This window comes from Streptopelia decaocto (genome assembly GCF_964273445.1).
Source record: "Streptopelia decaocto genome assembly, chromosome: 1".
Taxonomy (NCBI): domain Eukaryota; kingdom Metazoa; phylum Chordata; class Aves; order Columbiformes; family Columbidae; genus Streptopelia; species Streptopelia decaocto.
Genome location: NC_138663.1, coordinates 196,735,876 through 196,763,035, shown reverse-complemented (window position 1 = coordinate 196,763,035; position 27,160 = coordinate 196,735,876). Strand labels below are relative to the sequence as shown.

At 35.4% G+C, this 27,160-nt stretch overlaps 1 protein-coding gene across 1 annotated transcript in view; it reads left to right on the top strand.

Moving 5' to 3' along the window:
* DYNC2H1 (dynein cytoplasmic 2 heavy chain 1) overlaps positions 1-27,160 on the top strand; it is a 164,673-nt gene that overhangs the window by 76,304 nt on the left and 61,209 nt on the right. Inside the window, exons 70-80 of the mRNA XM_082043444.1 lie at positions 173-262; positions 4,114-4,179; positions 7,609-7,659; positions 9,619-9,696; positions 10,896-11,027; positions 12,906-12,978; positions 17,960-18,120; positions 21,585-21,710; positions 22,678-22,788; positions 24,683-24,838; positions 26,513-26,588. Coding sequence (XP_081899570.1) covers positions 173-262; positions 4,114-4,179; positions 7,609-7,659; positions 9,619-9,696; positions 10,896-11,027; positions 12,906-12,978; positions 17,960-18,120; positions 21,585-21,710; positions 22,678-22,788; positions 24,683-24,838; positions 26,513-26,588 — 1,120 coding nt within the window. The remainder of the gene's footprint in view (positions 1-172; positions 263-4,113; positions 4,180-7,608; positions 7,660-9,618; positions 9,697-10,895; positions 11,028-12,905; positions 12,979-17,959; positions 18,121-21,584; positions 21,711-22,677; positions 22,789-24,682; positions 24,839-26,512; positions 26,589-27,160) is intronic.

The window sequence follows — 27,160 nt, the reverse complement described above, 5'->3', positions numbered from 1 at the left end:
CACTGCATCCTCTACTCATTGATAGCTGCAGCTGAGTTCAAGAATATGTTTTTGGAACTAGTAAGAGTCACACAGAGTTCAGATTATTTGTGTCAATCTGGTGAAATTTATAGGATGCATAAAAAGATTTTTACTACCACATGAATTTTTGAAATCCAGACTTTCTTTTTAGGATTCAAGTAATACTGAGGAAAGAATCAAGCTGCTTATTGGTTCACTGAAACATACAGTGTATGAATATGTTTGTCGTTGTTTGTTTAAGGTAAGATTTTTTTTAATGGCTTTTATACAATGCACTGTGTTTGTAAGTATTCTTTCTGCAACAACATTTGATCTACTTCAAATAAACAGTATTGTGTCAATACATATGTAATACATGCAAAGAATACACCTGCAAATAAACATGCAAAATGAGGGCTAAAAATTAGGATATAGCAGAATAAAGATTGCTTATGTACATTTCTCCATAAAGCAGGTTTCTAATGGACAAGACTTTTCTCAGTCTAGTTCTCCTTCTGTTCCCTCATATCTGCCCTCATTCATTTTTTGGCCCATCATCTCTGCGTCACTCTGGCTTCATAGCGAGTCCCAGGCTTCACAGTCTCCTGAGCACTCTTACGCTATTCATTCTTACATCTAGCACTTGTTAATGATGAGTGTTTAACCTGGCTTTGATGACAAAGTTTTGTGTGATTAATTTTTTGCTTTGGTTTTTAAAAAGGAAACAAAAACCATACTGTAATATTCTCCTTTCTCATTTCACTTTCTGCCCCAAATCTCTACCTGCTAGCTTGTTTGTTTCTGTCTGTTCCCCTGTTCCTCCCTATAATGTTTTTAATGCATTTCTTGTTTACTCTATATTTGAATCAGGTGGCTTTTCTCTTCTTGCTTTCATGATGAAAACCTGGGATAGATATGCTGTTCACTTTCAACTTAAATTTTTATTTTCACATGGAACAGTCATAACAGGAGGTGATTGTCTCACAGTACCAGGGTGAAGAATGCATAGTACATCTGCATAGATGATTTGAGCAGTAGTAGGAATCATGAAAGTCTGGAGTTTGACCTCTGAGAATGGAGAGATCTTGGAAAATTTTATATCTCCCCTCCCAGCCCCCAATCTGGCAACACTGTGTTAAGGGCACAGAGGTACCAGTTATTTCTAAGGATTTTGGTTTATTGAAGTACAGGTGGATTTTCCTGAAATACTCTCATAACATTTGATATCTATGTTTGAAGTCATGAGTCTGTGAAGCCTTCTAATAAGTCATCACATCTTTTGAAAATTCGAAAGCAGCTATTTTTACCTAATATATATCAGAAAATATGTAAGATTTCAAAAGCGAGGCACAGATATGAGATTTCTAGTAGGAAGGTTTTTCACTGTGACTGAGCAGACTGGGGTTTAGAAAATACTGAAAGTGGAAGTGTTACTGTGGAGCTTCAGATTAGTGTTCCATCCAACTTATAGTAATGTGTTCTCATAGTGGAGAGGACAAATAAGCTCCTCACACCATCAATACTCCACTGCTAATTCTGCCTTTTGTCTATGGAAATGCACTACTGGAGCACTGAGGCTTTACTAGTGTCTTCATAAATGGTATAGCTGATAAAAGAAAATAATTTAAAAGATGTATAGATGTGCCTCTTAGGGACAGGGTTTAGTGGGACTTGGGTAGTGTTAGGTTAATGGTTGGACTTGATGATCTTAAAGGTCTTTTCCAGCCTAAATTATTCTGTATTTCTATTATAAGTTTATACCTTTTTGAGCATGTTGGAATTGGGAAGGATAGTTTTGTTTGTCTAGCTGTGCTTAATATTTATGTTTGTGTGTACGTAGACTTCATCTATACTAGTAAGTGGAGTGGTGCCAAGAAATTCTCCTGAGCACTGGAACCGGCCCACCTGTACTGTTAATTTGTCAAAATAGTTGCTGTCATAGGCTTTACCTGAGCCAGGTAGGATTCTTCCAAACAATTCCCATTCAAGTTTTGGATACTGAATCATCCAGGGACCATTATAGTAGGCAATTTGCATTTGGATTTGCTGTCAGATCTTGTCTGAGAGGGTGAAATAGTTGAATGCTGTGGATTTCAACCATTCCATGGCAGTTTTTCTCAGTGTCATATGATGTTCATGGATGTATTTTATTTATCAATACAAGCAGAACTTTAATGCTTTGCATAGTTTGATCCTGATTCCTAGTTGGGGCCTGTTTGCCCTCCAGTAGTACCACTGTAACAAAACTAGTAGTAAATATGTGCAAAAATAAAATATAATGTCCTTGATTTGCTTTAATTGTATCCTTGGGGATACTTTGTACCATATGGTTTTGTAATTGAAATAATTAATAAAGTGGAACTATTTAAAACAGCAAAGAAGAACTTTATGTATCAGTACCCATAGAGATACAGATTATGCCATGAACTTGTGTGGCCACCATTGTGTGTTTCTGCAGTTTCTCAAATCAAGTTTAAAGCTGCTGTGGCTCATATGAATCAAGTTATATAGAGCCTCTTGATTATTTCTAAGGTCAGTCATTCCAGTGGCATTTAAAACCAGTAAGGTTATGGTCTCTGAGCCACATATGTCCCTTTAGTCAGTCAACTATAATTCTGGAACTTAATCACTAGGTAAATTATTAAATAATAATTCCTGTTATTCAAAATACTGATGCAGATGCAGTTGAAGTTATTTTTACTGAACATGAGAAACCTTCCCAAAGGTAATGAAGAGCTTGAACATCCATACTCCATGTTTTTGTTTTAGGTTGTTCTTATATGTGTCTGTTTCTGAGCTAAGGTGTCAGGCATGTAAAAAGGCATCTGTATGAGAAAACAGTAATAATAAAAAGAAAACAAAAATAATTTGGCCTTCATGTAATTTGGTTCTCAAAAACATAATGGACATTGCAGATAAGAAAGCCATTATTATTCAAACAGTTCATTGTATACCTTATAAAGTGTACATATTTCCTAAAATATGCTTCCTCATATGCAGTCCTCTCTCTTCTGAAAAGTCCCATGCAATTAATTTTCCAGTAGTGTTCTTGGTAATTTAATGTTCTTCAGAATGGTAATTCTCTGAAGGTGAAAACAATCAGGCTGTCATTTTGAGGTACACATAAGTCATGGGTGTGGGAAACCACAGCACAGAAATTTCAAACAGCACTCTTTAGAAGTCAGGAATAGAATAGGTTTCTGTAGGAGTGCACGTGTCTTGGGTTTATCAGCTGTTTGAGACGTCTGTGCTTTGCAGGCTTAACTAGATCCCACACGCCATTGGTTTTTCTTCTATTCTTCCCTTTCACTTGTGTGATGTTTCACCTTCTTGAGTGGAAGAGGTACCAGCATCCTTATGCTTACTTACAATTCTAATGAAAGAAAATATGTGTATATCTTGTATTGTCTGGTAAGATCCATCTTCCATATTACAGCCATACTTTGAAAATTGGAGGCCTCAATCTGAAGTCAGAGTTCCCCTGATTTTTGCAGAGTACCAGCTTCTAGTTTTTCACATTGACTTCGTTACCTTTCCAGCACAGCTTTAGTAAAACACATCTATGAATATTTCTGTGTATGGACATAGGAATCCCAATTTAAACAAGCCAATATTATTTTCAAAAATATTGACTTGAATGTTTGCATGGTTTATTCTATGGCTTCAGTAAATGGTTATTCATGGTTTATTGCTCCAGTGCTCAGAGACTGGTTCAAATTCAAGTGACACAACAGACCTAGGAAACAAATCAGAAGGTTACAGTTGTTTATCTTTTTATTATTTTTAATTAAAAATATTTTTCAAAAGTTTGCTGTAAGATCTCAAGCATTTCCTATGCACTGTTTAAAAATGGATTCTGTTTAGTGTGATCGCTTTATTAACTAGCTGTTATTTTTTCTTCTTCCCTTGAATTAAGATGTACTTAAATACAGTGTTTGGGTTAGTGTTTCTAAGTTGCAGAGGTATGTATTATTTTGAATTAAGATATGTGCCATTAAGTCACTGCTGTGGAATTAGAGATGGTTTATTAATGAAATTTTGTTACTTATAAAAAAAAGCAGAAAGGTGACTTCTGATGATCATATAAATACCTTTTTACTGCTTTCATTTCAGGCAGATCAGCTAATGTTTGCTCTACATTTTGTACGAGGAATGCACCCTGAACTTTTTCAAGAGAATGTAAGTGCTAGGGGAGAAAATCCCCAACTTAATATAAAGAGTAAATGAATAGTTAAAAAGATTTGTCAGTGAGTGTCGGACTTTGGATTTTAGGTTTATATGCTACTGTTTTTCTATAGTGACTTTTGGATGCCAACATTATATTTTTTAGGTTCAAAGTGAAGATTACCATGAGAAGGGCAGGTAGATGGTTGCCTTTTAAATAGGCATCTGAAAAAGATGTTTGTGGAGGGTTCTTGCTGTTTTTTTTCAGGCGCTCTGTGTTTCCCACCACCATCTGGCTAGACATTGATCCATCCTTCCAGTTAAATACAGACATTCCTTTGTAAGTAAAGAGATGGATACGCAACTGTTTCACTATGACCAAGGTTTGCTTGTGCATTGTGCCTTGGTATTGAAATGCAGAAAAAGAGTGCAAGACGTAGGGAGAAATTAAGTGAAAGTCCAATTCTGCAACCTGCAGTTGAAGACTAAACCAAGAGTCTTCCTGAAAGGTGAAGTAGTGAAGTTAGGATGTTACCTGTTTTGTGCATTTCAGCCATCGATTCTTCAGTGTCCAAGAAATCTCTGGAGCAGTGATCATTAATGTCCTCATTTGCAACAGTGTCTTCAAGAGTGCACTGTACAGAGAGTGTTCTTGTATGTTGCTCTCTGGCCACATAAGTATTGGATTCTTTGCACCATACTGGGCTATCTGTGAGGGGAATGATGGACTCATCCTGGAATGGTTTATATTTTTGATAGAATAGTGGGATGCAGTTGATATAGGATCAAACCACATTTAATAAAAAATGGCTGTCCATTCAATTTTCAGGCAAGTCCTGCATTATTAGCATATTCACAAAAAAATGATAGATGTCTTGTGACATTTTGACATTGATGAATGAGGCCTAATATGGAAATGCCTGATTTGTGGGGAATTTACCTGTTGTTTAGAGATTATCCTATGCCCAACAAAACTACAGCAGAACTGATACACTGCTAAGCCTTATTTCCATTAGGGCAGCACATCTCTGTAAGAGCATGTTTTCCTCTTGGGGTGTTAGGTAACGCTTTTGCCTAATGTGGACGTTCATAGTGAATTTACATATCTCTGGTAAAATGGTGCTTTTAATGGTGATGGAATTGGTAAATAAAATTTAAACACCTGTTAAAATTCATCTGAGCAGGTTAACCTAGGCTGTCTTTGTAGGAAAAGGAAAAAAATGACTTGTCAAAGAAGCGATTAGTTTAACCGTAAATAAATTTTGTAAAATAGGTCAGATGGATTACTGCTAAAATTGTTTACTTCTCTCCATTGCCCTTACAGGCAGACTAGACTAGCTGGCTGAAATGTAGGTGCCAAAGTTATAGTTGTCTAAAGTGTAGTGAAATTAATCCTGTAAAGTCTGCCTGCAGTATGTGCAAGTGACTCAATACAGTTGCTTAAACATGGATGATTACCATGAGCCAAGACACAATTATTTAAAATACCTACATGGAATGGAGAGACAATTTTCTGTACCAGAAGCTGGAGACCAGTAGGAGTATGAAATGGTAGTACATGTCAGTTTGCTAGAGGAGACTCTATTATAGGGTAAAAGGTAAAAGTCAGATAATCCATTTGAAGGAAGTAAGGGAGCTTGATTAATGACAGGTATGGGTTTAAGGTACAAGGTTTAAGAAAGGATGGTTCAAACTTCTTGATGTTATGAATACCATGTAGTTTTATTGCAGACATGGATTGACCAACTGAAATCCCACAGTCTTTCAGCAATGGAGCTGCCTGATAAAAATAACTCAAATTAATCTTGTTGGTAGAGATATACCCTGGTTACTCTTCCTTAGCAGAACTTCCCTAATACATCTTTATTATTTATTTTCAACTTCTCAAAGTATCTTTCTAGTCCTTGAGTCTATAAAGTCACAAAGGTAGCAACTTGCAGATAGTTTTCTAAGTTAAAGCCTGGCTGCCTAGGCTTCTGACATACTATTTGTAAGTACTGCTTTATGTTTTCATTGCTATTGTTTAGCATGCATTTCCGTCAGCTATTAGAGCTCTTAACCAGCTGAATCTAGGTTATATAGAATGCACATTACTACAGTATTTGAATACTCAAAAATTCAAACAGGCAAATAATTTCAGTAATTCTCTTACTTCTCTGAGAAGTAGAAGTTGTTTTAATTAAATTGTTAAGAAAAGAGTGCTTGTGCAAAATTGAGGAAAATGAAGCTGAAGTGGTTATTATTTTAAAGATACTTCCTTGAAAGCTTTTAATGTGATCAGGCTGGAAGTCACTTATTTTGCTGCTAGAGAATGTGGTATTCTAAGTTCCTGTCGCAAAAGAGTTCAGCCTTCTGCACTTCTGAATTTTTTGCATACTGATGAGAAATGTTATAGTGCAACTTCAATGTTATAATATAGAAGCCATGGCTTTTAGTAGAGACAGGGTCTTTCTGAATCAATATGTGTAGACATTTCAGAGGTAGTTTTGCAAGTCTCTATATAATATGTGTTTGCTTTTCTTCATAAAAATATTACATGATTTCTGGTTTTAAAAATATAGAGTTTTCATGTCTTTTTCTGTGCACAAGCATTCTCCTTGTAATTGAGAGAGGATCATCCATCAGTTTATAATTGAAAGAGAGAGTTGTTTTAAGACTCAACTACAGTGATGAATGCCAAAAGCTATGTTGTGGTCTGTATCAGAGTAGTACTAATTGTTTGACTTTTTCATTTGGAATGTTACTATTTTCTTTAACAATTAAAAAAAAAATCTTTATCATGTAATCATAGATACTGATTATGTAAAAATTAAACACTCTGTTGTTTTAGTATATTTCTACCACCTCCAAATACAGGGTTATGTCATTTCTAATATGTTTTTTAGTACTTGTCTGATCTGTCTTAAAATTATTAAAAGCTTGGATACAAATACAAATCTTGGATACAAATACCAAGTCTAGAAGTTTTAATCATAGATAAATTCAACTTAATTTCCCCTTTCTTAGTGAAACGAAAGTATTCGCAACGCCAATCTATTATACTAATTATTCCTCTTGTTCTAATAACTGCATCTTTTGGATACTGTAACATGAACCCATATTGAAACATGGATTCTGTGGTTATCTGCTCTGTGTCTGCTGCTGATTTCCTGCCAGGCAGCGAGTGTGTCTCTGCCAGCCAACCGTGTTACTTCTTGCCTGTCTGTAGTTTGGTGCCCTGGGTGGGAGCTGTGGATGCTGAGAGAAGACAGGGCTTATAAAGCCCTGTGGGCACTTGGCTTGGGTTCCACAACAGGAATGACATAGTGGTCGTATAACCTGGAGATTTAAAAATACCTTCCAACTCTTTCAGAATTTAGGCTTTGTTCATCTTCCTGTTTTGCCTACATGTTATTCTTAAAGATGTCTTGTGACTTATTTGAATTGTTTATTTATTTCCTCTAGGAATGGGAGACATTTACAGGTGTGATCATTGGAGATACCGTAAGAAAATCAGTAAGCTACATTAATTTGTGTATTTTGAAATAAGAAACATTTACTTAAATTGTGAAAAGTAAAGGTTGTATTTTTACTCTGTTGTTTGATTATTGTGTTTGTACATGGAAGGAACAAATAACTTCTCACATAGAAATAGAAATATTATAAAACATTTTGAACATTGCAACTCATTTTCAAATTTGCATAAAATTTTTCCTTTCTTGCCTTTTTTTTCCCTTCTGTTACCAGTGTTGCAATTTGTTTTTTTTCAGTGGTATATTTGAGAAGGTGTTAAGCTCACTTCTGTAACTAAAATCAGTGTTTCTGAATCCTTCTTTCTCCCAGAATCATATGAGTGATACTTCTTGTATGGATTGATGGGATTGTGCACACACTTTGCTAATTTTACATGCTTTTTTTCCTCAGCTTTACATGCTTTTTTCTCCTCACCTGGAGATGTATTTATGCATATTCCCAGGTGACAGGGCTAGCTTAAGAAGCTTCTGTTCCATGTCTGACCAGTCATACTGTATTTTGCTATTTGTCCCTCGATTCTATTGGATCTGTATACTCTTAAAATAACCTTCCAGTAGAGAAAGAAGTTAAGCTTTCCCTAGTCTGACCTATTATAGCCCTTCTTTAAACCAAATATTTTGACAGAAGTTTTGAAAGGTGTTTTTCAGGAAGCATGATCCCAGTCAGGAATCATGAGCTCAGTCTTTCCCTCTTCTGTTGCAAATCTCTTATTTCATTCAGGGTCAGTGTAGTTCATTTCAGTCAGGCTTAGCTGCAGTTTTCATTATTCCCAATTAAGTGGCAAGTCACTTAAAACACAATGTGTTACTCAGATTTTCTTACTTAGGCTGCTGGTTGCTAGAAAGTTTCTTAAATTCTCAGCTTCTGTACCCCTTAGATGATTCTACAGGTTTTGCATTTCAGTGTGAACTAGAGGTCCCTCTTCATCTGTGGAGTCTTTATAATTCAATGAAATGTCAGTGAATTTGATGAATGTCAAGTATTTTCTGACAGCAGGTCATTTTCAAGCTATGTGAGATCTGATTCTATGATGGAATTTAATACTAGTCCTACCTTTACCCCACTTAACACATAACCCATAGGTTTTGGAGAGATTGTGGACATACATGATTCAACCCCGATTCTAACTGGAATATGTATTGCAGACCCATCTCAAGTTTATTCCTGGAATTGCTTTTGAGTTTCCTACTTATGTTCCTTCTCAGACTTAATAACAGACTTATTCCTTCTCAGATTTATTAACTCAAGCTTTCATTTTTTCTGCTGAACCTTAAGATTACTCTCAAAGTTGCTCAGTGGTTGAGAGGTACATTTCCATACAGTAACTGTCAGACTGGTTAATGGGCACTGTAAGATTTTTTATAAAAAATGATATCATGAATACAGAAATTCCACTGGAGCTTAAGCTGTATTGTTCATCCTTAGAATTTCCTCCATCCCCAGCATCTAAGGAGCAGAAAAATAGAGCTGTGGCCACACTTTACAAGTGCAGAGATGTCCAGAAGTGATGCTTTGCCTAGTGAATTATCCCAGAACTGCCCTTTGTGTGAAGAGCCATCCTCTTCATGACTGCGAATATGTCCAATGGAGTTATTTTTTGAAGTCAGGGTATTATACATATGCACTTGAATCACTTGTTTTTAATGGAAAAGAAACTGCTTAAAGTTGAATGTGTCATATAGATACTCCAAATGATAAAATACTTTCAGACTCAAGTTGTTAATTATGCAGTAATGTAAACAGTGTATCTCAAATTTTAATTATTGCTAGCTTTTGTTTTCTTATGCCATTCATGACCTTAGCAAAGACCACATATTCCTGTTATGAATGCTATTTTTATTAACAACATGGGGTTTGCAATATTCTTACTTACTGTAATGTTTCACAAAAAAATCTGGAACTTCTCTATGTAATATGTAACATGTAACTTGCTTCAATAAGGATTCACAAAAAAGCATTCGTGACCAGATTCCCTCTTGGATAGAACAGGACCGAACCTGGGCAGTAGCATCTTTGAAGGTACGTATCACATGGTGGGTTGAATTTAGCTTAAAAAGCCTTTCGTTTTCACAATAGTAATTTTGACTTGAATATTCAAATATGTATTTGTCAGATGGAAATATTTTGTTATTTTAAAGTATTTATTAAATCTTCCAGAAGCCATGGCTTAATACATACCCATTTGGAAAAAAACCTGTATTTTAAAAAATTCTTCTCATTTTTCTGAAACTTTTCATGTACATCTCTACAGCATTTGACAATTAATTTCAATACATGTGAATGAACCTATCCTCTTAATTAGATTAGAAAATACGGTAAACCTACCTGAAGTACTACAGTTCCTATAGACAGAAAAATCTACAGAGGAAAAATTGCAGAGAACATTTAAGTTGCAGATTTCTTTTATGTAATGGCTTTCACAAACAACTTCATATTGTATTAAAAATCATAAACTGTTAATTGGGAAACTAGTTTTCTACTTATCAGTAAGTACATGCACATCTACTTCCATGCACATCTTTAACAGTATTTCAGAGTTTGTTATGTTCAGATCAAGTAATTTCAAACTAGAACAAAAAGCACTTTCTTGCTTTGATTCATCCTGCAGCAGCCAGTGTTGAAGTCCTCTGATCCTGAAGGGAACTAACTGAGAATACTAGACCTTGAAATTCTGTCTTGGACTCTTCTCCTGTATGCAGCTCAGTGGCAAGAGGGAAAACCTTGACTGGGCTTTGGCAAAGACTTTTTCTACTAAATTCAGAGTTCATTATTTTTCATTTCTCTTCACCAAGGATCAGGAATAATTGCCATGATAGTGTGGCAAGCATGAGTGTTAGAGGTTCAAAAAAACAAACAGTCAAATAGAAAGTGAGTAACGGGGTGACTCAGTCACATGTACTGAGCGAAAAAGAACCTGGTTGTGATTAAAGGAAAGGACTACAACTGGGTAGAGCCCAACATTTAAAAACAAAGAACCCAGAAATTTAAAAGCAAAAATATAGGACAAATACAGACAGCATTTCCAAGGAATAGGTAAACAAAAAGGTTGATTTTAAAAGCTACTCTTTTCTTTAACTTCGAGGGTAAAATTGAATTATGTGATATGCACAAGTATTTACAGGTTTAGGGTCATAATGGTATTTGGAAATTAATTGAAATAGACAATGTCTACATTGCTATTCTTCTTTATTGTTAAATATGCATTGTTTGTTTTGTAGATTGCTCTCCCAGGTCTCTATCAGACACTTTGTTTTGAAGATGAAGGTCTATGGCACACTTTTTCTCAGAGCTCTGTATGTGAACAAGACTTTCCATCTACTATTGCAAAAAGAATTTCTTTATTTCAGCAGGTAATATTTTCAAATAAATATATCAAAAATAATTATGAGTTCAGCATTGAAAGTAAATTTTACATCTTGGGAATTTAGGTTTCAGGCCTCATTGAATTATAAGCAATGACAGTATCTACATTGTCTTACAGCCTAACTAGTTTATTTAGTCTAAGGATTATCTTTTTTTTTTTTTTTCTATAATACATATTTATTCTCTCCTATCTGAGTCTTTTTTGTCTTGGCATATTGGCTGCAGCTGACCATACCCTGTAAGTTAACGAGCTCTTTTTTAATAGTCACAGAATTAATTTCATGATGAGGCATTTAAATTCTTCTGTGATTGATTTGTTACTGCAGAATTTGTCAGCTTTTTGAGCCTCATGAATTTAATTCATCATTAAATGTGCAAACTCACACATCTAACTGAAAACCACAGTAGCAGCCACTGCTTTTTAGAACAGTAATCATGAAATATTACTCTTTCTGAAAGCTTAGTGATTAAAGAACTCACCAAGGGTTTTGGAGAGGCAGGTTCCTTCTTCGACCTGGGGATCCTTCTCCCCTGGAAGAGAAAAATGTCATCTCACTTGTATTTATGGAAGAAAGGGTGCCAGCACTTACTTTCAAATGATGGTGTGATTTTTCATTTGAAGTCACTTCATATAAAACAAAGGCCTGTCTAAAGAAGGGATACGGTATAAGATAGTGCAGTTCCATTTTGGTTGGCTTATAAGGGCTCTCTGTTCAGAGTTTTTGTGGAGGAGGAGAATTTCCAAAATAGCGTGCATGAAATTTAGGAACAAACAATTTTGCAAAGGAATTTGTCTGAGTCATGTTTGATTTGATGAAATACAGAAGAGCGGTTCTTGTGTATGCAAGGTGTTGTCATAAAAGTTCTACATTTATAGGGAAAAAAATTTGGAATGATCAACATATTACATATCTAGCTCTTTGCACAGAAAGTATAAAGAATGTTTTCATTGAAGAAATATACAGAAACTACCTGATTAGATTTATATGCCACTTGTAAGTTAGTTTCTTTCAAACTGTATGTTAAACTTAAAAATAGTGTGGGAGCAAGTAGTAGAATCTCAAGCTTAAAAAATAGTACTTTTTAAAAAATTTAATGAAGTTAAAACTTCAAAACTAACAACAGATATTGCAGACTTGGAAACTGGAATGTGATGGTAGGTTCTGAATTGTGGTTTACAGGTCTACAAGTAAGAGGGTAGGAGAAGGGGTGATGATTTTAACAAGTCATTTTTACTGAAGTTGCATCAGTTGCCTGCACTAAACATTTGCAGGAAGTTTACTGAAAAAGAGGTAGCTGGTAGGGAAACTGCTAATTTAATTTGTATCTGAATTGATTAGCTGTTCACGTTCTGTAGTCTTTGAGTAAAAGCATCTGTAGAATGTCTCGGAAAAATTTAGATATAAAACCTTAAAGCTGTGCTCAAACAAAGGAAATTCTTTCAAAACTGATTATTTTACTGTATTACTGCACAGAAATATTAATATTCCAGTTAGGAAGTTACTGCCTAAATACGTGTATAGAATTTAGATTACCCCTATAAAGCTAAGTTTGCTTTCTGCATTCTAGCTATCCACATAGCTACCTTTTTTTCTAATGCTTTGTAGAAGAACTTCCAGCTTGCAAAGAGACATTAGATGTACATCTATCTTCTGATTCTACTAACAGGACAAGCTGCTTACAAAAGAACAATTACATTTAATTATCTTGGAAAAGAATGATCAGATAGCTCTGTATATTCAGAAAAATAAATTTGTTCTAAAGAGAAGTTTAAAGAATTCAGCCTTCTTAGAAGAGTCTTGCTTTTTAAATTGTCACAATATACTTTAAAAAACTCATCTCCCCTGAATATATTTTATTTTAAGGTACTTGTGGTCCAGGCTGTGCGACCAGACAGGCTACAGAGCGCCATGGCTCTGTTTGCATGTAAAACTCTGGGTAAGTTTATTTTTCACCAGGGTCTTTCCATACAATGATTAAATAGTTTTTTGTCCTGTATTTCTCTTTTATTTTGTAGTTCTTACGGAATCCTTAAATTTTAGGATTTGAAAAGATGCTGTATTTGCTGATTTTGTTCTTGTAATGTATTGTTAAAAACTGCTTTTAAAATAGATTCATTTATGTTGCATAGTAATTTAAAATATAATAAAAGATCAGTCAGATTCTTTTATGAATTCTTGAACAGTGAAGTAATTAAGAGAGTAGCTGGTTCTCTGTAAGTTTTACACTGCAGCATTTGCCTTAAGACAGAAATGTTCCAAAAAGATTCTTTTAGTTAATGTAATTTACCATTTAAAACCCATTAGGTTTGGAATTTTGGATCTCAAAAGATCGTTTCATATTTTCAGTCATTTTTGTCAGTCTCTTTGACTGTAATGCAATTTTTACTGTCTATAGGTACTTATGATTGAGAGTGAAACAATACTATGTCTATTCGTTCTACTCTGTTTCTACTCTGTCTATGGTATCCAAAGTTTGGGACTTATATTCCGAATCTTAATATTGCCATACAGCGCACCAAAGCCATCCTGTAGTTTTAGCAGTTAATGACAATGTGCATATGGAAGATTAATTATGAGTGTGTCATTGAGGTGGACACTATAGTTTTCAAAGTCACCCTCTGCATTATGTAGGGACAAGGCATAATTTGTTGTTTTTAATGTGGTACAATGTCAGGACAGGAGTGGGATTAAAAGAAAGGAAAGGATCTAGATTGCAAAGACATTAAATGTAAGTGGCAAAGGTTGTTTTTAATGTGGTAGAAAATGAACCTGGAAAATTGACTTGTAGGCTGCCAAGGTAGTAAGTCTGGACTTACAGCTCCAGTACTTGTAAAGATCGGCAGTTTGAATGATATTGAGGTGGGTGATTTTGCATGATAATGCAATAGATTAGTGATATATGAAAAACAATGAGTCTGGTAATTTTAAGTTATTGATGTACATTTAATTTCTTATTAGTATAAGATGAGGTATAAGTTTAGGTCTCTGCTTCTTACATTTTAATGGCATTTTTGTAACAGTTTATCTTACGCCCTCTTTATGATCTGTCCGTGGGCATTATTTGTTGGTCAAAACGGGTTCCATGTCTGCCACCAAGGCCAGTAGTTCCAGGAGTAAGATTAACCTGCTTTGTCAAACATTATTAGTAGATAGAGCAAGTACTTTTATCATGGTGAGTGTGCAGGTTCCACGCTGACAATGTCCCTGCCTGTTGGACTCAAATGACAAGTGCAATCTGCAGTATGTGCCTCTCAAAGCCCAGCAGAGAACTGAGTTCAGAGTAAGTTTATTCACTCGCTCACTGTCTTCCAAATCATAATGTGTTAAGTAAATTGGTTAGGTCTGTTTTGATACTGGTTCCTTGGAGGCATTTTACAAGGGAATGGTTTTAGGTGAAACTACAGCCTCACTGAGGAAGGCAGAACACCGCTAACTCCATTTGTAGGCAGGGTTTCATCCACAGATATTTCATGCATATCAGCAAGATTCTATTTTGAGATCATGTCATAAATCATGACTAGTGCTTTACAACTGATAAAAGGGGTCAGGCTTGTATGACTATTTTTTCATATTTTTTCCTGCCATGTATTTTTCAGGGTCCTTCCCCTGAAACTTCTTAAACAAACTGTTTCATTTAGTTCAAAAAGGAACTGTTAAGTTTCCAATCTCGTTTGACTGGTTTCTTGTGAGGAAAATGAGTTCCACAAGAGCTGTAATAGCCTACAAGAAAGCCTTCCACTTCTGTTTTATCCAGATTTTTTTTTCCTTTTTTCATCTTTCACACATATTTTTAAATTTATGGTTGAAGGAGGATTAAAATAATTTTTGTTTAAAGATAAAGTTCATAAGAATTTTCTATAAATGTATTTTCTGGGCACTCAAAGTATGCTTATTTCTTTATTTTACATGCTGTACTGAAATGCACCATGTTGGCAAAAATCATATTGACAGTATACTCCCAAATCGTTTGGTATCACTCTTTGAGTTGAGTTTTTTTTCTTCTCTGCTTTAACTTAGTTTTTTGAGTTTGGCTATGTCAAAAATAGTATATAAAGAGGCTTGATTTTAATTACCTACATTCATATTATTCAAAAAAGCAGTAGAGATATGAAGAAAGAAAATCGTTGCAGGCTAAAGAGCTCTTTATTTTACTCTCAGAGACCACTTTCTATAAAGTAGACCAGAGCTCTTCTGGTCATGTTGTGCCTAGGCCAAAATAAAATTATGGGCCAAAATAAAAAAAAAATAAAAATTTCCCGCTTTCTTTGTTGGAATTGTGAATAGTAATAATACATTTAGTAATATTTTTGTACATTGTTTCTCTGTGTACAGGTCACCAACAGAAGGAATTTTAACAAGCACTTTGAGTTCAAGTTCCAGCTGCTATAAATTGGTTTAATTGCACTGACTTTAGTAGAGACATTTTATGAAAAGTTGTTCATTGATTTTATGAAAGCTTCATCAGTTTATACAAAAATGTGAAGTCTGCAACCTGTACCAAACTTTGTACTTATATGTCAGATCTTTCTTTTTTCCCTGTAGATTTCCCTCTCCCCCACTTTAGACATTTTCTGAAAAGTTATTTCCTCTCTCATATGGTTTTTCTTCTTATGTCAGGACATCAGTTCAGATTGTAAGATTTAAGAAATTTTGTCACAATTGAACATGGAGGCAGAAAAGTATGTCAGGAATTCCCAGTCTGTCTGCACAGTTATTATCTGGAATATGAGTGCTTATTGATTTACCCTGAAAACACTGGAGTCCTTTTTTTGCAGTTCTCTAAATGTAATCCTGGCTGGAGCTTTAATTCTAATGGCCAGGAACAGACAAAACTGTAATGTAGTTTTTCTGTATTTCACTCCAATTGAGCTTTCTTAAAACAAAAAGCACATCCAACATAGCTCTGCTTTTTCTAAACATTGTGTCCAAATTTCTGAAAAACCAAACTAGTTTATAGAAGAAACAATGTATTAGTTCTCTAAATGGTGCATCTCAAGAATGCTACAATGTATTTGGCTAGACACTTGCTCATGACTGCACCTCTTTTAAATCAGCATTGTTGCCATAAATGTTATTTAAATTGCAGGTACACACACATTTGGCTGTTGCCAATCATAGCTTTTTATTCTGCTCCCCAGTTAATGCAAAGCCAAGCAGTAGTTCCCAGTTAACATGTATATAGCCCACATATCAGAACATATCACAAGTACCTTTTCCTAGTGGTCCCCATCCATGAAAGGAAATATTTGATGTTGGATTTTCTAATTATAGGCCTAATACTATCTTCCATTTTCAGTATTGTAAGGACTCCTTCATAAAAACTAGATAAAATAAACATTTCCTCCTTAGACAATGCGATCATGTTCTACTTCCTGATATTTTTCTTTTATTGCTTAGAGTGACTCAAGTAGCTTGAATTATGACTGTAGTTGAAAAAAAAAATCAACAATCTGTAGATATATATCACATTTCTTTTTTTTTTTTTTTCTTAACTAATTTGTCTATTTTCTTTCTCCCTTCTCTGCCGATAGCTTGGCCATTTCCATTTATTATGTTAGTGAAGGAAATATTAAATCTGGAGTAGTTTGTATTTGTGAAAAACATTACTATAAGCTCAGTTTGGAGGAATGGCATGTAAGTTAGTGTGCTGAGCAGCTGTCATTCGAAGCATAAGCTTTTTTCAGGCCTTCTGAAAATGCATCCAAATTTGACCAATATAGGATTCATTGAGAAACAACCTGCAGATGATTGTCATACATTTTTGAGATACTGACAGTGAAGTGTCCCTGAAGAGTCTTACTCACTGAGCAGGCTTCAGTCCAGCCCTGAACGCCCCTTTAACTTCAGTGGTGTTTTATGGATCTTCCAGTGTTTAGGGCAGTGTTTACTGGCAGTGAGCAGCAGACCTTGTCAAAGGACCAGCCCATATCAATTGCCTTGTGGCCTCGGTTTATGTGCTTATCTCTGCTTATATTACCTCTACACGCCTAATGAATGTGAAATGAAAGCATGTTCCAACATTAGTCTGGTTTAGTTCAATTTTTTAAAGCTTTTTGAATGCTACTGTTTTTTTCTGTTTAGCTGCATCTGTTAGAGTCTCTGTGCAGATACATGCAGAGAACCCAGACCTCATACTAACCTCTGCCAGCCTAACCAGTTATATTCAAATTATGTAGTATTCTATGTGGAGATAATAACTCAAGTCTGAAAGCAGACTGTGCCCTCAAGGAAATGTGTATTCCATCTTTTAGTAGGTGCAACATAGATGTCACTGATTTGGGCTCTTCTGTTTTGCTTTATGTTGTGATTTCCCATTGCACCTAACACTTCATTATTTAAGGATGAGTCTAAAGATGCATTTAAAACTTTTGGTTAACACTGTTGAAGTTTATTATATACTTATACATATAGCTTTAGGTTCATGTATAAATGCGTTGCCTATACTAGGTCAACATTCTAAACATTTAAGTTGTATATTAAAGCAAACAATAACTAAAGCAATTGTAGTACCAAGAACTGTGTCAAAGTCTAATAATTAAGGGTCTTGGGACAATAAAGGAGAGAAGTTCTTAATACGGACATACACACTTCAGTTAGTTTTAGGAAACAGCAGAGCTTCTTATATTTTTTATGCTCCAGCTCTTTTTGTATGTTCTCTTGAAGACTACACTCTAAATAAAGACTGCCATTTATATTTGTCAAGCTGGAAGTCCAGGCACCTTTTTGGTGCTTGTGACTTTTTTGATCAATATAGGCTGCCTTCTGACTGCATATTGTAAGGATTTTTTTTCTCATTATAGGACCAGTTTTATGGTCTGCATTGAATAGAACTTTGAAAGCCAGATGACCTCTGAAGTGGTTAATGAAGCACTTAAGCCTGTGTAGTCACTTTATTTCCATAATAATTTTAATTATAGGAATAAAAGAATTATCTCCATCACCTCTGAATTTGAAACGTCTGTATAAAGAAACTCTGGAAATTGAGCCCATCTTGATAATTATTTCTCCTGGTGCTGATCCTTCTCAAGAGTTGCAAGAACTTGCCAGTGTTGAAAGAAATACTGAGTGCTACCATCAGGTCAGTCTTAGATAAGTGCAATGATTAAAAACTAGAATATGTAAAATTTTACAGTAGTAATATCTGCTTTACCTTGGTTTTTAAGGAAGTTGGCATGTAAAAACATGGTTTGTTACCTATGTGTTTGTTATTCCCACCTATCTCACCACTAACTTCTGATTCCATTGGAAAAAGGGGGTGGAGAAGAAAGGCACAATTAGTGATACTCGTAGCAGCAGAATACTGCTCCAACCTGGAAAAGGGAAAAATTAGAAGATAGATGAAGAGAAGAAAAGAGACTGAAAATTGTTGTACATGCTGAAATATTATCTTTTTTTTTTAGTGTGGAATAATTGAAATATGAACAAAACTCAAGGAGAACTAGACTTAATAATTTCTTCTACTTATTTGCCCAGCCAGTATAACAGTTGTTTTCTGTTGTTGTTGTTGTGATATACAGCTTCTACCCTGGTTTTCATTTGACACAAAACTGAGCTGGTTGGAGAGTATTCCTCTTGAGTAGACTTTAATCAGGAATTCTACTGTTAAGAACTTGCTCTATATTTTCTATGTCTATTTCAAAACTGGGTCTATGCAGAGGTGTTGAAAACAACTTTTTTTAATAAGAAATTTACTGTAGCTTTTAAATTCATAGAATAATCTAGGTTGGAAGGGGCTCCTGGAGGTCATCTACTTCTGCTCAGAGAGGGAAGGTCCCCCCTCCAAGGATGGAAATCCCACCATATCTCTGGGCAACTTGTTCCAGTATTTGACCAGTATCAAAGGAGAATGTTTTTCCTAATATCGAATCAGTATTTCCCGTGTTCCAGTTTGTGTGCATTGACTCGTCCTGTTTCCATGTGTCTTTGAAAGATTCTGGTTCTATCTTCTCTGCATTCATCAGTCATGTAGTTTTAGATGTCAAGATGGTCTCCTAATTGTGTGGCTAAACAAACTGCTCAGTGTACCCTGACTATGTTGGTGGTTTGCTTTGGAGTCACTTCAGTATGACCATGTCTGTCTTGTACTGGGAAGCCCCAAACTGGACACAGTACTCCAGATGTCATCTCACAAGTTCCCAAGGGAGGGGAGGGGTCACTTACCTAGACTGGCTTTTCTAATACAGCCCATTATGGGATTGGCTTTTGTTGCAAGGGCCCAGTGTTCACTCATATTCAACTCGTTGTCCGCTGTGGCCTCCTTTTCTCCAAAGCTGCTTCCTCAGCAGACCCCAACCTGTACTGGTGCATGGGGTAATTCCATTCCATTCCATGAGTAGGACTTTGCATTTGCCTTTTTAAACTTCATGAACTGACAGCCTGGTTCTCCAGCTTGTTCAGGTCCATGTGAGTAGCAACCCTGCCTTCCTGCATACTGGTTCCTAACCCTCTACCACCCTCACCTTTGGTGTTACCGTTAGCCGACTGAGAGTGCACCCAGTCACATCATCTGGGTCACTGATGAAGACCTTAAACTGTACTTGTCCCAGTATTGATCCCTGAGGGATACCCTTGCCATGACACAAGCAATTAATTGACTGGCTGGGGAGGACCTCTGCTGAAAAGGACTGGAGGGGTTTTGTAGACAACAAGCCAGACATGAGCCAGCACTGTGCCCTGGCAGCAGAGAAGTCTCTGACGACCTAATAACAGCCTTTTGATACCTACAAGAAGGTCACCGAGAAAATGAACCCAGGCTCTGCAATCAGGCATGATGGAAATAAGCAATGGGCATAAATGGTAACAAGACAGGTTACCACTAAATGTAAGGAGAAACTTCTTCACCATGAGACCAGTCAAACGGATTTTCTGGTGCATTCTCCATCCTTGGAGCTTCCCAAGAGTTCACTGGAAAAAACTCTCAGCTCCTGGTCTGATCTTTCATAGCTGGCCCTACTTTGAGCAGGAGGTTGGACTAGAGACCTTCCAGGATCCATTCCAACTTAAATGATTCTGTCACCTAAGGAGTTTCCTAGTATTCCTAATACACATTACCGATACGCTTCATACCTTTCTGTAAAATGTTATTTCCTTCTGCCATTTGAAATATTCAGGGAAGAGGTGTTGTTATCTACTTGATCACTGGTTAGCATAGAAATAGAAAATGTCAAGTTTAATGTTGCTTTTAAATAGTCCTTGAAATTGTTTCTTCCCTGGAATGTGCACTGATGTAATATGTTTTTCCCATCAAATTGTAAAGATTTAGATCTTACTGCCAGCTTGTCTGTCTGTGAATGTTTCAAAATGCATATTTCTTACTCTGCCACATAGCTTTTTGTGTTTTTCTAAATAACCTTTACATGTTGGACTTTTAAAATGTAACTTTGTGGTATTTGATTAAGAAGCAGTACTCAAACCGAGTCATTGAAGGTTCTCCCACTAATGAGAATATTTTGTGTTATTTTTTCCTGCACTTCCTCATGCAATTTCAATAGAACACAGAAGATTAGATTTTTCTTCTCTGTTGAATAATTTCTTATATGGGATAAAGAACAGACCACTAAATTTGTGTGGTGTACTACCATGTTGTCTGGTGTCTTTCAGTTATATTCTTTAGGCTATTTTAAATTATTTCAAGATATTAGACTCAATTTTATTTGTGCAGAGGATATCCCTGTTTTATCATAAAAGGCAAGGCCCCAAGTTTCTTTGATTCAGTACAGTTTTAGGATAAAAAGCCAGGGTGGATTTCCTCTTAAGGGATATTTGATGAAGTGCTAATAATCGGAATAGTTATATTTTGCTATAGCAGTACACTAAGACAAGATTTTTTAGATTGGCTAAAACCACTTTATTTTCAAGCTGTTTGGTTCAGGGGTTTTAGTTGTATAGAGCTTCCAATTAGGGAGAACTAAGGTGAATGTAACTCTGCAGACAGTCATCAACATCAATTGTTGTAGCAATTGGGCTACAAAACAAGTCATTTCTTTGTTTTCAGTTTTCACTAATTTATCTGAAAATTAAATTTGGGATCTTTTTATTTCCATTTGAACATTCGAACTTGTTGTAGCAGCAGTATGACACTATAAAAAATGAAGACTGTTTGTTTAGCTTTTAATATTTCCCAGTTAGAAAGGGAGAAGCCTTAGTTTTTTAGCCATCTCAATATCCTAACTTAACTCCAATCCTAACTTACAGACAAAAGAGAATTTGTTCTCATCTATCTCTTGTTTTTATTGTATCAGCAGTTCTACAATAATACAGTTCAGTCACTGATATTTAAATGAGTTCCCAGGGAATACCATTACTGTCACCAAATGATATATATTTTTTTCCATAAAGACATTAGGTAAGGGTTTTTCTTAACAAACTCAGGTTAGATAGGTTAATCTTTACTTTAGTAACCTATGACATTTGAGAAAATTCTAGTTATCTTTAGCACACCTCCTTTATTACTTATGCAGTCTAGTTTGAAAACACGATTTTGTGTTTAGCTGTTAAATGAGGTATGATGGATTCCTGATACAACTGTGTCTTTCATTTCAGATTGCAATGGGCCAAGGCCAAGCTGACCTGGCTATCCGAACTTTAAAAGATTGTGCACGCAATGGAGAATGGCTGTGTTTAAAGAACCTGCATCTTGTTACATCTTGGCTTCCTGTATTGGAAAAGGTGACAAGAGTGTATTGGAAACTAGGCAAAAATAGTATGCAACATTTCTGAAGCATTTCAGGCATTTCCATGGCGATGCTTAAAATTACAGCAATTTAAAAATAAAACTTTGCAGTTTTCTCAGTCATGAATGAAGTGAAATGCTTCAGGTCTAAGCAGCTCCTTCCTTTGTGTGAGAGCTTTAGTTTTCATACAATGTAGAGTATTTCTGCCACAATGACTGAACAAAAATTATCCCTTTAGGACTTCTGGTACTTCACTGGATACTGCCCATGTTTGCTGAACTCCAAATCTATGTATGCTTAAATTTATTCTTTGGGATTTTTTTTTCAGCTCTGGGACTTCTTTTTTATTGGTTCTTTTATGTTAAGCTTGTGTCTGAGTCACCAAGAGGCTTTTGATTCTTTGAAATTAAAATGCCTAATGTTTTACAGAAACACACACTTCCTTATGGCATGTAAAATCACTAACTTGCTAACTAGATCAAAGTGACTTTACATGTATATCACTGTGAAATCCGGAAACCAAATTCCTATCAACAGCTACTACAATCTTAATTTTCCAGTTTCTAATGATTGTAAAGTGTATTCCATGCACATGATTTTGGAGTCTACCTTCTATCTGTCAAGCAATGACCATGTGGCATGTGTGTGCCTTTTTAAAATTCATATAATCCTTTTTGAGAAAAGGGAAAGACAAAGTAAGGTAACACTGAGATGTGTCATCTAGTCCAAATATGGTAGTAACTTTGAACTTAAGCACAGCGGATATATAGAATGTGTGGAGAAGAGACATCTTGAACAATAGTTGTTTAAATAACCTTACTTGTGCAAGCAGATAAAGAATTTTTAGACAAGCCTAACTTTCCAATTTAAGTTATTATGATTTTGTAAATACTTTTCTGTATATTAAATAAATCAATAAATCCCTGCAAAACCTACTTCAACACATAATATCTCTTTAACAGGAGCTGAATACACTGCAACCTCAACCAAACTTCCGCCTCTGGCTTACAACTGAAGTTCATCCAAAATTTACTCCGATTTTGCTTCAATCAAGTCTGAAAATAACTTATGAAGTAAGTAAGGCCTGTTAGGAAAGCTTTCATTGCATGTTTTCAAAGACCTAACTTTGATCTTTAGTAAACTAAAGCTTTAGATAGACTAAAGCCTGGATAATATGGACTATTTTCATAACTGGTTTTGCCTTATATTTCAGTTAGATGGAATACAAAAAATGCTATGAATTTACCTTGAAAGATTTTAATGATAATTTATAATGTGTATGTGGAAATTTACAGAAGCTGTTCTTTAAAGGGAAGGTTTGTAAAATTTCTTTCCAGATATTTTTTCCAATTGGAAGTGTGAACTGGAGGTATTTGCTTTGTGTTGAGCTTCAAATTATTTTAAGCATTTAATCATTGTTTCTTAAAAGCAAAAAAGCTTCACAGGTGCTGGTACATGGATGAAAAACAGGAGATTCCTCCTTCTTGGCGAATGTACTCATCTGAAGATCACAGAATCATACTTTCTCTTCCTTATTTTTCTTTTTGGCCCCATATCTTTATATTTACTGCTCCCTTTAAACAAAAATGGCTCTCCTTCTATACAGCAGAATATACTGTTAAAGGCCTTCACTAAAATTTGAGAGCTTTGCTTTCAGAATGGGTCGAACTAACGAATAACTGGGACCATGCCCCTCCAGCTTCTTGGAAAGTGCTCTAATCATTAATGGACTTATGCATTAAAGTCTCTTATGGAAATCAGGGATAGCGGTGCTACTAACTCACCCATTGGTATGAGTGTGGAGATTTTGCCTACAGCTAAACCAAGAAGCTCTGACCTTTTAGGTCCAATGTTGCTGCCTTTCAGGAAGCCAAAAATGTTATGTATTTGTATGGACTGCAGGTATTTTTAAAATTCTGAGGCATTTTCTTGCTTATATTGAGGTCTTCAGTGCTACAGACACTACAGGATTGTATAGCGTTGTCAGATTTCATCTGGGTTCTTGAAGTTACTGATCCCACTATCTTTGGAACATCGCACTGGTGTAATGTTCTAATTCCTTTTGTTACCTTTTTTTTTGCTTTAATAGTAAATACTTTGCTACCACAAAAGGGCAGTGATCACCAATGACTTGACTAACAATATTTCATTACTCTATGGTTGTGGAATGTCCTTTAACTGTTACCAATCAAGATGTAGATAGTTTAAAAGAAAAATCATCAATTGACCGAAATATTTTGCAATTATTTGCCACAAGAATGCAATGCAACATATACGGCTGTTCGTAATCTTACGGAAACATTAACAAACATTGTTTTTCAAAAGAAAGAAGGGAAATTCTTATAAATATGAATATGGGATTTAAATCTCTTTATGTTAAACTTCACATTTGCAAATAATTTGAAAATGGCTGGGTATTTAATCAGTTTTTTTACTTTTAAGCACTTTAATCTTTGTTATGATATACATTTTAACTGTAGTTATTTCTATTGGTTGTGAACACTACACCTAACACTAACAGAACTGGCATTTTATCACACATATACACCATATCTGTATGCTGACTAATAGAGTGCAGTGATGGCATGAGACAAGTTAGCTCTGATCACAGAAATGATAATTGCTAGTAAATCTGTAAATTGAGAAGGCAGTTCTTGTTCTTGAAAAGACAGAACTTACTTTTAAGCTTACATGTTTTGCTAGAGTATATTCCTTCATTAAGTTCTTTTAGTGTAGTTTAGTCCTCCAGTCAGTTCATTCTGGTTATGATTTTAGTAAGTTTAAGTTGTTTAAGTTGTTTTCAGTATAAGATCATTCTGTTGTTAGGCCATTTAGTACAAGCAGATTTTTTTAATTAAGTACTGTTTGTAATTTCATTAAGTTATAAATTGTAAGCTAGAATTTAAGAAAACAGCACATAAAATATCAGGTTTTCTGTCTACAACAGTGTTTTTCCTTCCAATGCAGGCACCTCCGGGCCTCAAAAAGAATCTTTTGCGAACCTATGAATCTTGGACACCAGAGCAAATTAGTAAAAAGGGAAATTTGTCTCGAGCGCATTCTCTCTTTTGTTTAGCATGGTTTCATGCTGTATGCCAAGAAAGAAGAAATTATATTCCTCAGGTAATATTTTTACCCCATTTATTAACTTTTACATTTGAAAGTATTCTTCATCAGGATCATGTTGGATCATGTTCAGAGATGAGTAAAACTTGGATACCTCTGGTGCCTGCCTTCATTATTGTCTCTGAATTCATTGCAAAATAAGATCTTGGTAGCATAAATTTCTGTCCCTCTGAAAGTTGTGACTGCCTGGATGGGGTTATTTTGTGATTTATGTACTAACTGGTACTGATGCAGGAGTGAGGTCCCATGGAAAAGATTCTGTGAATCCATTTTGCTTGGGACAGGAAAAATGTTTTGGAAACATACATGATTGAATGGAAGATGTGACAGAAGAGAGGTTTTGGTGGGAAGGAGGCATGACATTGTCTCCTCTTTGTGCACACAAACCCTGTTCAAGGAGAAGGAAGAACAAGGGAATTTACTCATTTGTTTAGAAGGTTGTCTCACTCTTTTACAAACAGACTTTGTACACAGTGTTCAAGAAGTAGAATAGGTGAAAATATATATACTGATCTGATACCTGAACTCTCATTTGGCTTTGTTCAAATTCATGTTCATTTACCATGAACTTTCCAAGTTGCACAAGATAAGATTACTAATTCTCCTTAATTCCACTGTGTTCATCTCATGTGCAGATGATTTTATATTTTGCATAAGTTTACCAGTTTCTAACATTGCTGGATGATAATCTCAGTGAGAAGTTCTTGTATTTTGTAATAAATTTCAGGTTATTTTGAGTCCATGTACAGATCTGTCAAAAAAAGGCAGTAACACTGTTGAGAGACTGCAGCATCTTTCCACCCTGAAGCTTCAGCTGTGGGCTTGGCCTCAGACTGTATCCACCTCACTGGATACGTGCGTGTTATCTGACACATTTTCATGGTTCTCACTGTGAGTCATATGCTCCTGTTCTTATTAAATGAGCCATATGCAAAGGTACAGCCACAAGAAGATACGGCAACAGGAGACACCTTTGAGATCTGGATTTCCTAATTCTGTATCATATATCAGTATTTATTTATACTCCATCCATTTACATCAAAGGGTTTTTGTGAGAATTATTACACATTATACAGTAATACTACATAAAGCATAATACCACCAAGAACAGAAAAGAGGTACAAATGGAGAATGATTAAAATATGCACATGGCAATCAGTGTTTTTACTGTAATAATAGCAGTAATCGCTTTACTCATTAAATTGATTTCTGTCAGCAGAGAAGTGATATGAATTAAGGAGTAAGATGATAAAAGTGTAGTGTAGACTGTGTTTGAAGAATCAGAACTATTTATGGAAATCCAAAAGTAACTGAAATGCAAAAAGCCCTCAGAAAAAAAATCATAATTCAATGCATGATCTAGTCACAGATGTCAGCAAGCTTTAGTTGAAGTAAATACTGTTAGGAGATAAAAGAATCTTAAGTTTACATTCCTCTTACTCAATGGATTCTAGTTTGTATAAGTATGTAAAATCAAATACTCTTGTAGAACTGATTTTTTTATATTCCCTCCACTGAATTTTTCCAAATATGCACTTCAGAGGACATAAGTTGTCTCTTCTTTCATTCAATATTAAGTATTATACAGTATTCTGTAACCACCTAATATTTGTATTTTACTTCATGATCATCATTGTGTGTTTAAATTGTTTGGATTTCTTTTAATGGTAGGGTTGGACCAAGTTTTACGAATTTTCATTATCTGATCTCCGTGCTGGTTTTGACATTATTGATACACTGTTTGAGGGTAAGTCACTTCTTAAGGAAAGACTTCTTACCTCTGTAGTATAACCTTTCTGAATGTCTCTCATTTAAAATCTTTAGAATATTAAAAACTTTCACGGTAATTTTTATAGATTGGTTACTTTGCATTGTTGCTTTGGATGGAGTGGGGCCATTTTGTTTAAAGGTTGCTTTAAAGGTATTTAAATTTTTTACTTGTATCTTCATTGGAACATTTTCCCAAATATCAACACATGAAAGGGCTCTGAGCAACCTGATCTAGTTGAAGATGTCCCTGCTCATCGCAGGGGGCTTGGACTAGATGACCTTTGAAGGTCCCTTACAACCAAAACTATTCTATGATACTATGACTGGGTAGCTGGGTAACTCCAGCAGTGTGGGAGCAGTCTGACCCTGAATCAGCTGTGCTTGGGCTCCATCAGGCTTTTTCTGGATGTAGATCCGGACTCTGAGGATGTGTCTGTAAACTGATATGGGCTGGATACAGGCTCAAAACTATTCCATGACCAGGTTTATTTTTTCCCATATTTGGCTTATGCAGACTGGCATTCTCATAGGCAGAGCCAAGGTAGGGTT